Source organism: Eublepharis macularius, chromosome 13 (genome assembly GCF_028583425.1).
Source record: "Eublepharis macularius isolate TG4126 chromosome 13, MPM_Emac_v1.0, whole genome shotgun sequence".
NCBI lineage: Eukaryota > Metazoa > Chordata > Lepidosauria > Squamata > Eublepharidae > Eublepharis > Eublepharis macularius.
The window spans coordinates 62,922,055-62,936,961 of NC_072802.1; the positions used below are offsets into that span (position 1 = coordinate 62,922,055).

Consider the following 14,907-nt stretch of genomic DNA (forward strand, 5'->3'; position numbering starts at 1 on the left):
ACCACCCTGTAGAAAGTCTGCCAAGAAAACGTCGTGATGCGACGTCCTCCCATGGGTCAGTAATGACTCGGTGTTTACAAGTAATGACCTTTTACCTTTAACTATAAAATGCCTGCAGGAGCATCTCTTTGATGAGTTGAAAAGCCAAGGGAACAGTGGTTCTTTGAGTTAAAGCTATACTCGGAAGAAGGAAAATATCTTCTACGTTAACTGACAGATCAAAATCTAACAGCTGTGGAATGTGACATGGCAGGCGGTTCATGACGTGGGATCTCAGTGTTCATAAACACATGATGCTGCCTTATATCGAGTCACACCATTAGACTACCAAGGTCAGTATTGTCTGCTCTTAACTGCGGAGGCTTTCCAGGGTCTCAGGAGTTGATTTTCCACATCACCTAAGACTTGATACTTTTAATTGGAGATGCTGGGGACTGAACCCCGGGATCTTTGGGATGTGAAGCAGGTGGGCTCTTGCTGAGCCATGGCTGCATGAACATTTCATCCATGTTCACTATGCAAAATATGCACCTTTCTGGTTCACGGATTTCACAAAGAAAGGGGTCGAACCGTACTCAGGTGGCCAAAGGTCTCTTGCTCTCTACAGCCACAATGGCTTCTGTGGCTGGAGAACTTCTGTATGATGCTACCTCTCTCACTTCCTTCGATCCCTCTTTTCTTGCAAAACAGTCCTTTGCCCTCCACACTTGATTTCAACACAACCCTGGGAAGGCAAGTAGTCCCCCCCCCCCGTGCAACTTTGCACAACCTGAGCATCCCACGGAGAGCATCAACATGTGCTTTGATAATGGTAACAACAACATTTGATTTATATTCCGCCCTTCAGGACAACTTAATGCCCACTCAGAGTGGTTTACCAGGTATGTTGTTATCCCCACAACAAAATACCCTGTGAAGTGGGTGGGGCTGAGAGAGCTCCGGGAAGCTCTAAGTGACCCAAGGTCACCCAGCTGGCTTCAAGCAGAGGAATGGGGAATCAAACCTGGCTCTCCAGATTAGAGTCCTGCTGCTCTTAACCATGACACCAAACTGGCTTCAAGGGCTACAAGATCTCTGTTATGCAACATCAGCATGTACGGCTATTCTGAGCTGTCACAGTTTACAAGACCCCCAAACCACTGCAAGAATCTCATGTGGGGGGATTCTGCCTTGTCACCTTTGTGCTGAAAATAGGGAAGAAATGCATGCAGAGTTTTCCCCTCCACCCTCCTTATATCCTCATTTAGATTGTGAACGCTGGGGACATGGATGTTCCTTTGTGTGCCACAGGCAGGGAATTCTAAATAAAGAAACCCCTCTGGCAATTCATCCCAACCAGTATAAAAAACACATTCTGGAAAATATGCTAAGGGCAGTAGGATAAAGCCAACTGTGTGTTTTTACAGGCGCAACAACTCCCCCCACCCCCCACATATGACTTTTGCGGCTCCTCAATCTTACGGCAACCCCAAACAGCCCCTGAAATCCTGCTTCTGGAGGAGAGGGAACCACCAGGAGAGATTTAAGGAGATATTTTGGGCTGCCAGGGGAAGGGGCAACCACAAAAGCCGCACTCCACAGCTGGAAATCATTGCATTTATGATTTATGGGTAGCAGTCATAAGGCAAGATTCAGGTCCAATAGCACCTTAAAGACTAACAAGATTTCCAAGGTACGAGCTTTCGAGACAAATCTCCCTTCATCAGATACGAGAAGTAGAAAAAAAGGTTCCTCATATCTCCTTGTATCCGACAAAGGAAGTTTTGTCTCTTGAAAGCTCATACCTTGGAAATCTAGTTGGTCTTTAAGGTGCTATTGCGTTTATGGTAGCATGTCATCGGATTCTCACCTATGATTACCAGGGACAAAGAGCAGAAAATAGGGTTTGTCCTTGGTAAGTAGAGACAATTTGAGGTTCTAAAAAAAAATAAGCTATAAAAAAATCCCATGAACAATTAGAAACCAATTTATTTTCTTAAGTTGGCATTATACAATTCAAAGCAAAAAAAAAAATCACAAGACACGAAATAATAATAAAAATGACATTATCAAGCATAGCCATGTGAACACCAAACCGCGCACACTTCCTCACGAACCTGAAGATACATACGGTTGAGGTTTCTTGAAATCTAATTGAAGACGCTACATACATACAACAGTAACAAATCCATTAACGATAGTGAATAGACTACAATAGCCACTTTTGCTTGGGTTTTCTTTTTTCTCTTTTTTTAATATAAAAACCCTTTTCTATTCTGTACTAGTTTACAAAGCAATAAATACTATTTTTCCACCTCCCCCCAAAAAGAGTTTGCTTCATGCTACATGCAGTTAAGATTGGGAGGGGGCAGAATTAAAACCACCAACATGGTGGCAAAAGATGCCTCGCTTCTTTTATTATTTTTAATCCAAGCACAAGTGGCTACATTTCAAGTATTGAGAAATATAGGTTGAAGATCTGTAAACCACATATTTGGGCAGGGGGAAGGGGTGGGGGAAACAATGCCTAGGTTGAATGCGGACAACTTTGATACATTCAAGTAACTAAGTATAGCTGGAAAGTTAGTGCCAAGCTGGCAAAATGGATGCGTTGTTGTTAAATCCATGGCTGTAAGTATTCCAGCGTCTAAATCCCACCTCTCTTTAAATGGCAGGAAAAAAACCAGGGCTGTTTATTTATGCAGCTGCTGGTATAGCTAGGGGAGAACCGGTGGTGTTTGCAGGGTTGCAAACATTGTGGTGAAGCAGGCTTCGGCGGCTGCATTTGCGGGTACCCGCAGTAGCGTCAACTCATTGTGCATTTCTGGAAAGTTCACACGTTCAGAGCCACACGTCTCCTTGCTTTCAATGCACGCTTCTGATTAAATAAAGCTATCCAAGATGTCATTGCACAGTATGGACGTTGATGGGCTTAAGGGCGACAAGTGTCTGATTCGTTAGATCAAATAGAAAGCTTGTGTTTACTAAAACGGCATCTGCAATTTACTGGCCAACCTAAAACATAATTATTATATATAAATCTTATAAGGACTGTAGGTGCCATTTTGGAAGAGGCATTCCTTTTTGCTTTCCCCAAAGGAGAGCATGCCTCTTCTGTGGCATACTTGCGCACCATTAAAAATACACACTACAGGGCTATCAGTGCCGTCTTAGAAAAGGCAATCTGCGCCTCTCTCACGCAGAACAGAATGCCTCTTCTCAGATGGTAGCTGCTGCAACACAGATTTTTTAAAAAAAACTACTGTTTTCTTCCTGTGCAAATTTACGCTGATTTAATCGATAACGGATTACTATATTAAAATTCTCATATGCTGAATTGGGTGGCAGACCAAAGAGGGAGTACTAGACAGTTCCAGGCAGTTTTTGGGGAACTGCACTATAAGGACAGAGGAAAGATGTGGTATTTCAGCATTAATAAGATGGGAACACAAAATGATTGTTCACATTTAGTGACTCAAAATGGCTTGCTGTTACTTCAAGAAGCCTGGTATTTTTTTTTGTTACACCCCAAACACAAAAAAACTACTTATATCTTGGATCCTAGTCTGCTTCCAATGATGGAAGGCCCGTGAATCAGTGGAGGAGGGTACTTTTGATCGATTTACCCTTCCACTGCAGACCCCCCCACACACTTTTCCCCATATGCTGTTCAAGAGGATCCTTCCCTCCCCCCACAGAAAAATTTTTGAGGAGCACAATGGGAGGGCGGTGTGGGTGTCCCAGATCCAAAACTATGGTTTTCCCTCTTCCCTACGAACCACAATTCCAAACCACTAAGGCAGAGTACAAATGAGCGCTTGGTGGTTTGAACGAAATTATAAGCTCTGGTTTGCCCCTAAAGCAGAAATCCATCCTTTAATGGCTTTCTGGGGGGTGGGGGCACGGCATAAGGCAGCCTGAAGGTTCTCCCAGGCTTTGTCATACCGTATGCATCATGCCAGTGTTGTAACACGCAGAAGGAATAAGAGGGCTGCTGGGTACAAAGTCGACTTTGGCTTTGATTTACTGAGTTTCTCTCCACGGCCCCCACTTTGTTAACCTTTGGTTATATTTGCATGAATGGAGTGCGAGCCCTGGAAGGGGTGACAGAGAATGGAATAACAGGAACTGGAAAGGGAGATCGCTTGTCATGTACTTCATGCTATGTGGACTGTCAGGCCAAGGAAGAACTTTTAAAGGGCACCCCCGAAAGAGAGAGCAACAGCAGACCTCACCCCGCTAAACTAAACACTGACAAAGTGTGGATCGGACCAGAGCAGCAGCATCTCCGACGTCATGCTCATGTGAACTTGAGCTGCCACACTGAAGTCGGCTGTTGCAAGGGACACCAGCCCTTCCTTCTTCTGAACGTGATTTAGGTATGGCAAGTGATGCCATGGTAAAAGCTACAGATCCCCATGAAATGTGCTAGTTATGCAGACATCTGGATTTTGTCTCGGGTGGGCTACTTATTTGTTTATCCCCCCCCCCCTCCGTGCCAATCTGTCTATCACCACAGATTATTCTGGCTTCCCCAGTCAACTGGGTCGTTCCTTGCATATTTTTGAAGGGAAAAGAGAAACAACAAAAACCCACATGCCAACATGCCAGAAAACAAATGACAATGACCGAACCTGCCATGTGCAAATGAACACATCTGACCCCGCTCTTTAAGATGAAGGTTTTGTTTGCCGAGGAAGCGTCGCAGCCTGGCAAAATACTGCTGTGAACCGGATCCGTTCTATAAAAACCACCCGCTCAAAAACACGCCTCCACTAGAAAAGACCTCCTCTCACACGTCGGCTTGCAGCTGCAACACCTTCCAGCCGCACGGACAAAACACAGCTGCACAGGTGCCAACAGGCACACACAAACACACACAGCACACCTCCTTTCCTTTTGGCTACGTAGTTGCTTTTAACAGAGAAACATTGCTGACGGTAAAAACAAACAGCTCCAAAAAATCTGATTTTTTTAAAAAAACAACCACCAAAATGGCCCAAATAAAAATACAGTAAAATAAAAATGTATTGTGTTAACTCGTAAGCAGGCAAGATGGAACGGTTCATCTCTGAGCTGTCAATGGTGTCTGGTGACGGGGACCACTCATGAAAACATTAAAAGCGAACTGTTTCTAGTACTAGTGCAGCTTAGCCTGGAGAGAAAGTGAGCGGTCTGGCTGGTTTCCTTTCTTCCTCCTCGCAAGCAGAAGATACAGTACAATTAAAACACGTACAATACATTATACGTTATAGAATATACACATTAATACATATTGACACTAGGAATATGTATTAATATATATGTACGCACAAACACACATACACACTCGTAGTGCAATCTTTAAAAAAAAAATACCCAAACCCAACAACCAATCAACCAACAATATATCAACAAACGGGCCGAAGGAGGGGACAAGGACTCGGGGAACAGCATTCCTAGAAGTGACAATGTCCTTGGATCACTGTGGGATGCAACGCCCGAAGGTCAAGTTCAAACAGTCTGTAAAGTGCTCCTTTGATTCACAAAGCTTGTGTGTTGTGTGTGTGTGAGTGTGTGTGTTCTTCCTGGGAAAGAGGGCTTAATTCGTGACCCATGGCCGAAAGCCGGAAACACCACAGATGCTTTCTCATGCCAGATACGTAGCGGTGGAAGGAGAGGGCAGCTAGATCCATGCATCTACTTAAGATTTTCTCCTTTGGATGAAGAAAATATATATATATATATAACACATTTTGGCTTCTTGAAACTGATGCAAGACAGTTCATAGTTGATTTCTGCTGCTCCAAGTAGTTTGTAGATAAAGATTTATTTTTTAAAAAAATCTCCTGGCTGCCCTTCCCATATAACCAAGCAAGGAACTGCCCCCCTTCCCGCAACGTTCTGTCCCGAAAGCAGATTCCAGCTTTTCTATGGGAGGATAAAAGCTGTAGTTGCCCAGGCAAAGGGGGAGTTTCGATTTTGCTGTGCACCTCCTGTTCTCATGCTGCAAGTACTGAAATGCATTAATAGGTGTTGAATGGAAAGGGGGGGGGGGAAGCAGGAGGCGGGACATTTCTTCAGAAAGCGAGAGATTGGCTATCAGCGAAGTTGGGCCACAGGACCCAATTGCAGAATTAAGTTCTTTCCAACCAATGACACGTCCTCCCAACCAACTCCTCGTGTCAAGGAAAAGCGTTTGTTACATCCACCGCCAGCGATGGAGCACAAAGCTATACATCGTCACCGGTTTGCCGAGAGGGCCAGCTCAGCGACAGCCCCATCCTCTCAAGGGGGCACGCGAAGGAGGTTTGATCTTTTATCCGGTATCTGCCACCAAAAGAGAAGAGGGGAAAGCATTCTGGTATCCCATTTGTGCCTTCCTCTTCTTTTTCACTGCAGCAAAAGGCTCGCCATCGTCCTTGCTGCCCCTCCCCAAGAGGGAGGGAGAGGAGAGGAAATCCAAACCAGGGAACAACCTCCTCGAAGACAGCCACAGGGAACAAGACGCCTGCTGGCATTCAAGAGGCCCGTGGCAGGGGCTTGTCTGAATGAGGTTCGCTGCCCCCCCCTCCTCAGCAGGGGGTTTCTGAGAAACCGGTGGTGGCCATCTGTGGAGCGAGGGCTTGTTGTCATGCACAGATCCCGGATAGCAGGGCTGAGAGTCGGCGCTCAATACACATTTTACCTGAAAAGGAGAAAGGGAAGTTAAGCCTCTTGCCGTCTGTCCCCCAAGCTGGTATCAACCTTACCAATAACGTTGTTGGGAAGTTAAAAGCTGCAAGATGTCGCTAACTGAAACACTGTCACAGAGCGTATTATGGGTTGGCAAAGGCCGATCCCGACATCTTGCGAGGACAAAAACGGCCATAGCTGCTGTTGATTCAGTTAACACAATTTTATCCTGCTCTTCTTCCAAGGAAGTCAGGACAGCAGAGAGATGGTTTCCCCCAGTTAGCCTACACAACAACCCTGTAGGGTAGTCTTGGCCAAGGGATTCACCTACTATTAAGTGAGGGAGCTTCGTGGCTGAGAGGGGTCTGGTAGGGCCTAGGCCAACACTCTGGCTGCTGTATCACACCGGCTTTCGGGAAAGACTAAAAGTATTCCTGCTGGTGCACATATGTAAGATTTGGAATGAGAACGGAGCGCGGTGGAAGGAACATTCTAATCCTTTACCTCCATGACATTTTCCTGTTCTTATTTCCCACCTACCCCTAGTCCCTGCTATTTTCCAGCATACAGGAAAAGCACTGTATAAATACCTGTATGTTTTGTTCTGTAGGGCAAGCAGCAGTTCTGGAAGAGCAATTTCCATCAGCAAACTGACAAGGGGAGGAGTATTAATCCATCTTTACCTCCAGCACTGCAGCCCCAGGTCAAACCATGATGCTTGACACCTCCTTTTACCCTTTAAACTGGGAGGTTCCAATAATGGATCTCTCTGTTTGTCAGGATCAGGGGTGGGGGCATATTTTGGAAGGGCTAGGCCAGCTACTCTCCAGTGCTCCCCACACATTAGCACCCTCTTGCACAAGCACACCGCCTCGGAGAAGATATTAGAGCGCGACTGACTCTTTTGCACTCCTTTAAGCCTGCTGCCGCCTGAGGAGCTCAAAACAGCACCAGAAAGACCGTCTCTGTTCCTTCCAGACCTCCTACTGGGAGGGTCTCTTGTGGAGGGAGCAGAACGTGATGCTTTTCTACCCCTTCTTAGCCTTCCAGCCCCTGCTGTGACACTCCTTAAGTTTTATCAGCATGAGTTCTCAAGCGATTGCTGTCCCCTTACATTTGTTAATGTTTTCAATGTCCCCTTGCTCTGTGATGATGTTCAAGAGCCCCTCCATCAGCAGCAGCGCCTTGTGGTATCTTTGTGCGCAGTCTTCTCGGTGATGGAACATCTCGTCCAGCGCCGCAGCCTGAACCTGAAAGAACACAAGCCCTTCAGTGGTCATCCTGCCACAGAACATTGTTCGGGTGACTCAGCCCGCCGTTCTCTGTTGCAGGCACAGGTTTGATTTTTCACATGGCCATCTTCTTGAAGGGATGGGTGTGGCTGATCCTTCCTCCCTCTGCTTTGGGATTCTGACTTTCAGCCACCAGCAGCCAGAACCGGCCAAAGGGCCGAAAGGCTTACAACTGGTAGAGGAGAAGAAGCAGCACCAAAGACCAGTTCTCCTTGGCATGGACCAGTTCTCCTTGGCAGTCCCCATTGGACTGATGGAATAGGCAACTTTGGCCTTCCAAAGGGGAAGGATGTATTTCTCAGAGCTCCTACCATGAAGGCCTCATCCACAGACCCACCTGCAGCCTTGCTGCCGGACTATCTGGCCATGGTATTTATAGGGAAAGTGACTCTTTAGACTAAGGACTCTTTCTTTCTACTCCAAGATATTGCCATAAACGGAACCTACCTCAATAAACTTATCATTTCTACCTTTCCTACAGTTTGATTGTCTGAGGATTAATGACCACATGTTGGGGGAAACATTTCCAACTAAGCAACTCTGCTACCAAATGAATGTAACTATTTCTAACAGTACCTACCTATTTCAAAAGCAGCAACCTCTCACTTTGCCTACAATCAAGGGAAGCTGCCTTTGCCCACGAGTAAGACAGTGGCAAAGATTGGGACAGAAGGCACAAAGTGGTGGTACTGGAATGGCAGCGGGGGAGGGGGGAAACAAGAGAAACCTCCTCTTTACTTAGTCCCCCAGGAAGAGGGCTGGTTAGCTGAAGTTTAAAAAAGGCAGCGGAAATCATGCCGAAGAACAGCTCGGAACGGTGGCCCGCATAATGTACACAGTGATCGGGCATTTGCCCAGAGGCCCATAAGGGCCAAGAGCATTTCTCACAGGGTGGCCAGGATGCTTAGAGGAACCAGAAGTCTCTCTGGTACTGCCTGTGACTTTCTAGGGTGCTCGACATCTACAAGAGCGTTTGGTGAGCGGAGGACATACAGGATTGCCAAAAACAGAAGGCCACATGTCTATCAGGAGAGGCTATACACCGCACAAACAGCACATCCCAGAGAACTGTGGGGCCCCCTATATCAGTTTGCAGGCCCTCTGACTTACAATCTAAGGGCCGCCCCTGAAGTTTTCTTGCCAGGACACCCTTGTCTTCTGGAAGATCATAAGAGGGCAGGTAAACAGGACTGGTAAGTGAAGGGTTGAGTTCCAGGGGTTGAGGCTTAGGAAAGAACACTGCCAGATTTGGGGCTCCGAGTTCCTCCCCCCTGCAACTTGACTCTTGTACGCTTCAGTCAGACAGCAGCTGCTGGAAACTGAGAGCTAAGCTACAAGAGACGACTTACAGGAGGACGCTCACGTGAAGGGTGTTGCAATGTTAGCCGGGAAGCTGAGTTTTAAAAGAGTTTGGAAGGCTTCGTCAATTTCCCCTCTGTACAGAGCAGGGAGATGCTCCTCAGAGGGTTTGTTAATTTCCTCTTAGCCTCCTAGAACTGGAGGTGAAACTAACAGAGCCTTCCCAGGCCAAGAGGAAATTAACAAACTTTCTGAGAAAAGGATCTCCCCGCCTCTGTAGAGAGGGGAAATTGAGGAAGCCTTCCAAACTCTTTTAAAACTCAGCTTCCTGGCTAACATTGCAACTCCCTTCACATGCATGTCCTCGTGTAATTCGTCTCTTGTAGCTTGGCTCTACGTTCTCATATGCTGCAGAGTCCCTATTCGGATCAGAAATGCAGCATGGAGGAAGAAAAGGCTCATGTTATTTTCCCCAAGCTGAAATGGCCTTTTAAACCTCATTAAGGGAGCTGCTCATGTAGACCACTGGGGCTATCATGAATGAGAGTCCGGTTGGAGAAGCCCCAATCCAGCACAGGCAAAACCGTCCCATCTCGTTTGGCCGCCACCAACCAAAATAGCCAGGCTCCAGTCAACCCCTTGATGCCCTAGTTATGAACATCTCCCTTACCATTTGCACGGCATGGCTGAAGATGAGCTTCTCGGCAGTGATGCTGTTGATGCGGTCCATGAGCTTCTGCTTATCCAAGAACCACCTCTGCAGCCGCATGTTCAGGCAGTGGCAGGACGACACGCTGGATTTGTACAGCTCGTTCAGCTTCCTCACCACTGGCACAAGGAGAAAGGATGGAGTGGGTTGTCATTGCCAGGTAGGCGAGTCTCCACTTCCTGCCTGTTTCTCAGCCATGCATCAGTTACTTATAAGCAGGGCTTTTTTTCAGCTGGATCATGGTGGAACGGAGTTCCGGAACCTCTTGAAAATGGTCACATGGCTGGTGGCCCCACCCCCTGATCTCCAGACAGAGGGGAGTTTAGAGTGCCCTCCGCGCCGCTCGGCAGCGCGGAGGGCAATCTCAACTCCCCTCTGTCTGGAGATCAGGGGGTGGGGCCACCAGCCATGTGACCATTTCCTCCTAGGGCAACCCCACTGAGTTCCACCACCTCTTTTCCCAGAAAAAAAGCCCTGCTTATAAGGCATTCGCGCCAGAGAAGTCTGGACCTGTGGTTGACCCTAACTGTAATTGTAGACCAACTCCACTCCCTCCTTCCCCACCCTGAATCTGTAATAATAGCCCCAATCTTCGTTGATGGTGAAGAGTGCTGCCAAGTCATAGCTGACTTATGGCACCCACTGCTGAGGAGTTTCATGGCAAGAGATTAACAGTTTGTCATTGTCTGCCTCTGCATAGTGACCCTGGTCTTCTTTTGAGGTTTCCCATCCAATTACTAAGGACAACCCTGCTTAGCATCTGAAGAGATCAGGCTTGCCTGGGCTATCCAGAATAACATACGTATGTGTGTGCAACCCCTGCTGCAGTTTTCAACGCAAGAGACTAACAGAGGTGGTTTGCCATTATTTGGCTCTGCAACCCTGGTCTTCATTGGAGATCTCCCATCCAATCACTAACCAAGGCCGACCCCGCTTAGCTTTTGAGATTTGACAAGATCGGGCTTGCTTGGGCTATTCGAGTCTTCCTTACCGGGCTGTTACTGATTACCCCATGTTTCTCAAACTGGGGCCCAGGGAGCCCTAGCGATCTGCAAGGGCAAAGCTTTTCCAGATCGTTTCAGAACACTTGCTAGAAAATGTACTGATTCGTTGCAAGATCCAGATGCTCAGCCCTAGAAACTCTAACTGACTGAGTGGCAGGACACATAGCTCTAATGAGGTAGTCATCATAGTTACTTCTGGTATAAACCCAAACCGGTTCTCAATCTGATATAAACAATTTCAGGATAAAAACAGACAAATGCCATTCTGCATCCAAAGACACTAATAGCCTATGGTTCAGGATGTGTGTGATGCCACTCTTGCTTGTTTTATTTCTGTGAGCAGCTCCGAAAGTTCTCCTGGTCTATTCCTCTGCCTTTTAGGTAGTTAATAACGAATAAGGAAGTTCCTTGCTATCTCTGGCACAAAGAGCCAAGCTACACATGACACCTGACACAAGTTAGACACGTGTCAGTTTCACTCAAGTTTTGATGGGAACTGTAGGCATCCTTGCAGCTTGGCCCGCCCTGTCTGCTGTGTGGGGAGGGAGGGGGGGCAGTAGAGGGGCCCTAAAAAAAACCCTGCACCCCCTCCTGACCGCATGTTCTTCCTCCCATAGACTGCCGCTCTGTAAACTTCAAATTAAATGGAGAGCCAAGCTTCAAGGACGCCTACAGTTCCCATCAAAACTTGAGTGAAACTGACACGTGTGTCTAACTCGTGTCAGGCGTCACTTGTAGCTTGGCTCAAAGTTTCTCGCTTTCTCTGACCCAGAGTCCCTTCCAATGAAGGGGTGAGATTGATTATACACTTCTGAGTTGCAACCCTATAGAATCCCTATAGAATCAGCTACCCTCAGTGACCTGACATTGTATGCCATCTACAGACAATACAACATTTTACCTAAACTTTTAGAATATAGCCAACTGGGGTTTTGCTGTGTTGTTTTTGAGGACATAAAAGGATGCAAGCCTCAGAGGGACAGTTGTGGCCACTTTGAAAGGGGACAGTCCAGCACACAGTAGGTGCCAGGGAGGGAGAGAGGGAGGGAGTGCTTAGGTGCCCGTCAGAAGATTTTAAAGAAAATATGCAAGTTTGAGAACCACTGGATTATTAGTTGCCGACTTAAGGCCCATCAGGTTGAACAGGGAAACAGCAGAGATGGGGAATTGGTGACTCCCTTCTGCAATATCATCTCCTCCCCATGTCACCCTCTCCCATTCCATCAGTGAAGCCATATCTTCAGGCAATACTAAGAGGGTCGAGGCCAGTTCTTCCATATCTGCCATATCTCTGAGTAGGACTTAAGGAACGCCTCCTCCCCAGCACTGAAGCTTGGGGAAAGTAAAACCACTGAATTCAAGACTGAAGTCCCTGCCACCTTGCTATGAAGACCGGAGAGCCTGCAGCGAGCAGTAAAAGCCCACCTTCTTTAAATCAGATTGCAGCCAGGTTTCTGTTTCCCACAGAACTCGAAAGGGAGCCACGGAGAGCCCTGTCTGTGCAGCACCACCCCTTTTTGCTACATCAATTCTGGTCTTGGGCCAGTGTAGTAAAAATAGCCAGTAAAGAACAGAACGCTAATAAAATGTTACCTATCGCAACTTAATGGGTATGGAACAGGGCTTGTATATGAACATAGATATAAATGTCATTGTTCTTCTCTGGACTCTTGTTTTTCTTGGCCACCCCCCCCCTTTCCGAGTCACCTTTGCCAAGAAGCAAACGATTCAGCCAGCTGAGAAACGGCACTGCTCTTAATAGCAGAGGCCCGATATGTTAATTATTAAGTTGCATCTACATCAATTATCATTAAGCTCTCGCACGTCGCTAAGAGCAGAAACATTCCGATGAGGTGATTTGTTGTTATTTTTTTCAAACCGGCAACCTGAAATCGTGGGTGGCGGCCTGCAGTGGCATTCATGTTTTGTGCCAGCAAAAACAAACAAACAAAACCCATACCAAAAGAGGATGAGCGCTAACTAGAGAGAAGAAGAGTATGCCGAGGATAGCTTGAGCATGCAGACCTAGAAACTGAACTCTGGGGAGTGTGTTGGTCTTGAGGAAAATGACAGAAAGAGGGTTTTCTGGGGAGGAAGTATGGAGGCAACTGCCCTTTCTCCAAACACAAACAACAGTGGCAACTCCTGTGTGAAACTGCTCATAAAGAAGGAAACCCTCACGGGAGAAAAAAAAATAATACAGCTCTTAGTTCAGTTTAAAGCACAAATGCTAATAGTCGCTTCTATTGTTTCATATATAATCAATAGGATGACCAAATTATATCAAGAGAACTCAATATCGTAAGTATTCATATAACATTCATATAAACATTCATATACGCAAGCAAGGAATCAAAAGTCCGGAAGAGTCACAAAAGGAGACCACACCGTATCTTCTCTGGGTGTAATTGGTCCCGTTATCCAAAATAAAGTCTCTGCCAAAGGCAATTATTATGTCCAGTTGCTTCTTGTTATATGAATACTTACGATATTGAGTTCTCTTGATATAATTTGGTCATCCTATTGGTTATATACGAAACAACAGAAGTGACTATTAGCATTTGTGCTTTAAACTGAACTAAGTTGTATTATTTTCTTTTCTCCCGTGAGGGTTTCCTTCTTTTTCTCCAAACACGGCTGCGGCTTTTACCTATTCAAAGCTGGATCCTGGGAGAATCAAGCCAAGAGGGCAGCAGCATCAGACCTTTTATTATTTTATTTATGTTATGTATAGTCCTCCTTTCTCACTGAGACTCAAGGGGGATTACACAGTGTGAGTCAGCACACTCAATTTCAAGGACATAATGTAACAGGATACATAAATGCAACTTTGCAAAAATTTAAGTGGTTAAAGCATACAGGGATACAACAGGCTGACTCTCTGCTTGCGAAAGTCCCTTTCCTCCTTGAGCACCACCCCTTACCTTGCTTGACCGTGGAGGAGAGACACAGCTTGCCTGCCCGGATCTGGTCAATTGCCATTTGGAGGCCCGAGGATAAGAGTTCCGCGACCTTCAGGTATAACACCAGCTGTTCTGCGTAGCTGCGAAAAGAGGACAAACTAATGAACGGATGCTTCGTAACCCCCTGTGATGTCCCTTTGCACAACAGTATATCGGGCCGGGTTGTGCATTCTTTTGCTCAAAAGAAAACTGGTGACATAGTGAATCACAGCAACCCAAATTCTGGAAACTGTATATACTAAAAAAACTAAACAAATTTGCATTAATTGTTTGACTCTGTTTATTGCTACAGGGGGAGTTGGGGTTCAGGGCATGGAAAAGGTCTCGGGTTCAATCCCCAGCATTTCTAGTTAAAAGCATCCCAGACAGGGCTTTTTTTCAGCTGGAACGTGGGGGAATGGAGTTCCGGAACCTCTTGAAAATGATCACATGGCTGGTGGCCCCGCCCCCTGATCTCCAGACAGAGGGAGATCAGTGGTGTGGAGGGCAATCTCAACTCCCCTCTGTCTGGAGATCAGGGGGTGGGGCCACCAGTCATGTGACCATTTTCTCCGAGGGCAACTCACTGAGTTCCACCACCTCTTTTCCCAGAAAAAAAGCCCTGATCACGTTCTCAACATTTCCAGTTGGAGACCTCAAGGAGCTGACCCCAGTCCGAGTTGACCAAACTGGGGTCACTGAACCAGTGATCTGGCTCAGTTTAAAGTCGGGTTGCCAACTCCAGGTTGGGAAATTCCTGGAGATTTGGGGTAGTGCCTGGGAAGGATAGAATATGGGGAGTGGAGGGAACTCTGCAGGGATATGATGCCACAGAGTCCACCTTCCAAAGCAGCCATTTTCTCCAGGGGAACGAATCTCTGTAGTCCGGACATCAGCTGTAATTCTGGGACAACCCCATGCCCCATCTGTAGGCTGGCAGCCCTAGTTCACAGTACCCTGCTTTTGATGGGGGAAGCAACTATTTTGACTAAACTCCTCTCCGGCTTCGGAGATTTTACTAGACATTG

General features: G+C 46.7%; 1 protein-coding gene across 5 annotated transcripts in view; it reads right to left on the reverse strand.

Moving 5' to 3' along the window:
* Nucleotides 1-1,950: 1,950 nt before the first annotated feature.
* Nucleotides 1,951-14,907, reverse strand: part of ULK1 (unc-51 like autophagy activating kinase 1) — a 130,726-nt gene continuing 117,769 nt past the window's right edge. For all 5 annotated transcript variants that reach the window (XM_054996231.1, XM_054996230.1, XM_054996232.1 and 2 more), the window contains 4 exons: nt 13,862-13,980; nt 9,895-10,052; nt 7,748-7,883; nt 1,951-6,646 (listed from right to left, as the gene is read on the reverse strand). In XM_054996231.1, coding sequence (XP_054852206.1) covers nt 6,591-6,646; nt 7,748-7,883; nt 9,895-10,052; nt 13,862-13,980 — 469 coding nt within the window. In that variant the 3' untranslated portion in view covers nt 1,951-6,590. The remainder of the gene's footprint in view (nt 6,647-7,747; nt 7,884-9,894; nt 10,053-13,861; nt 13,981-14,907) is intronic.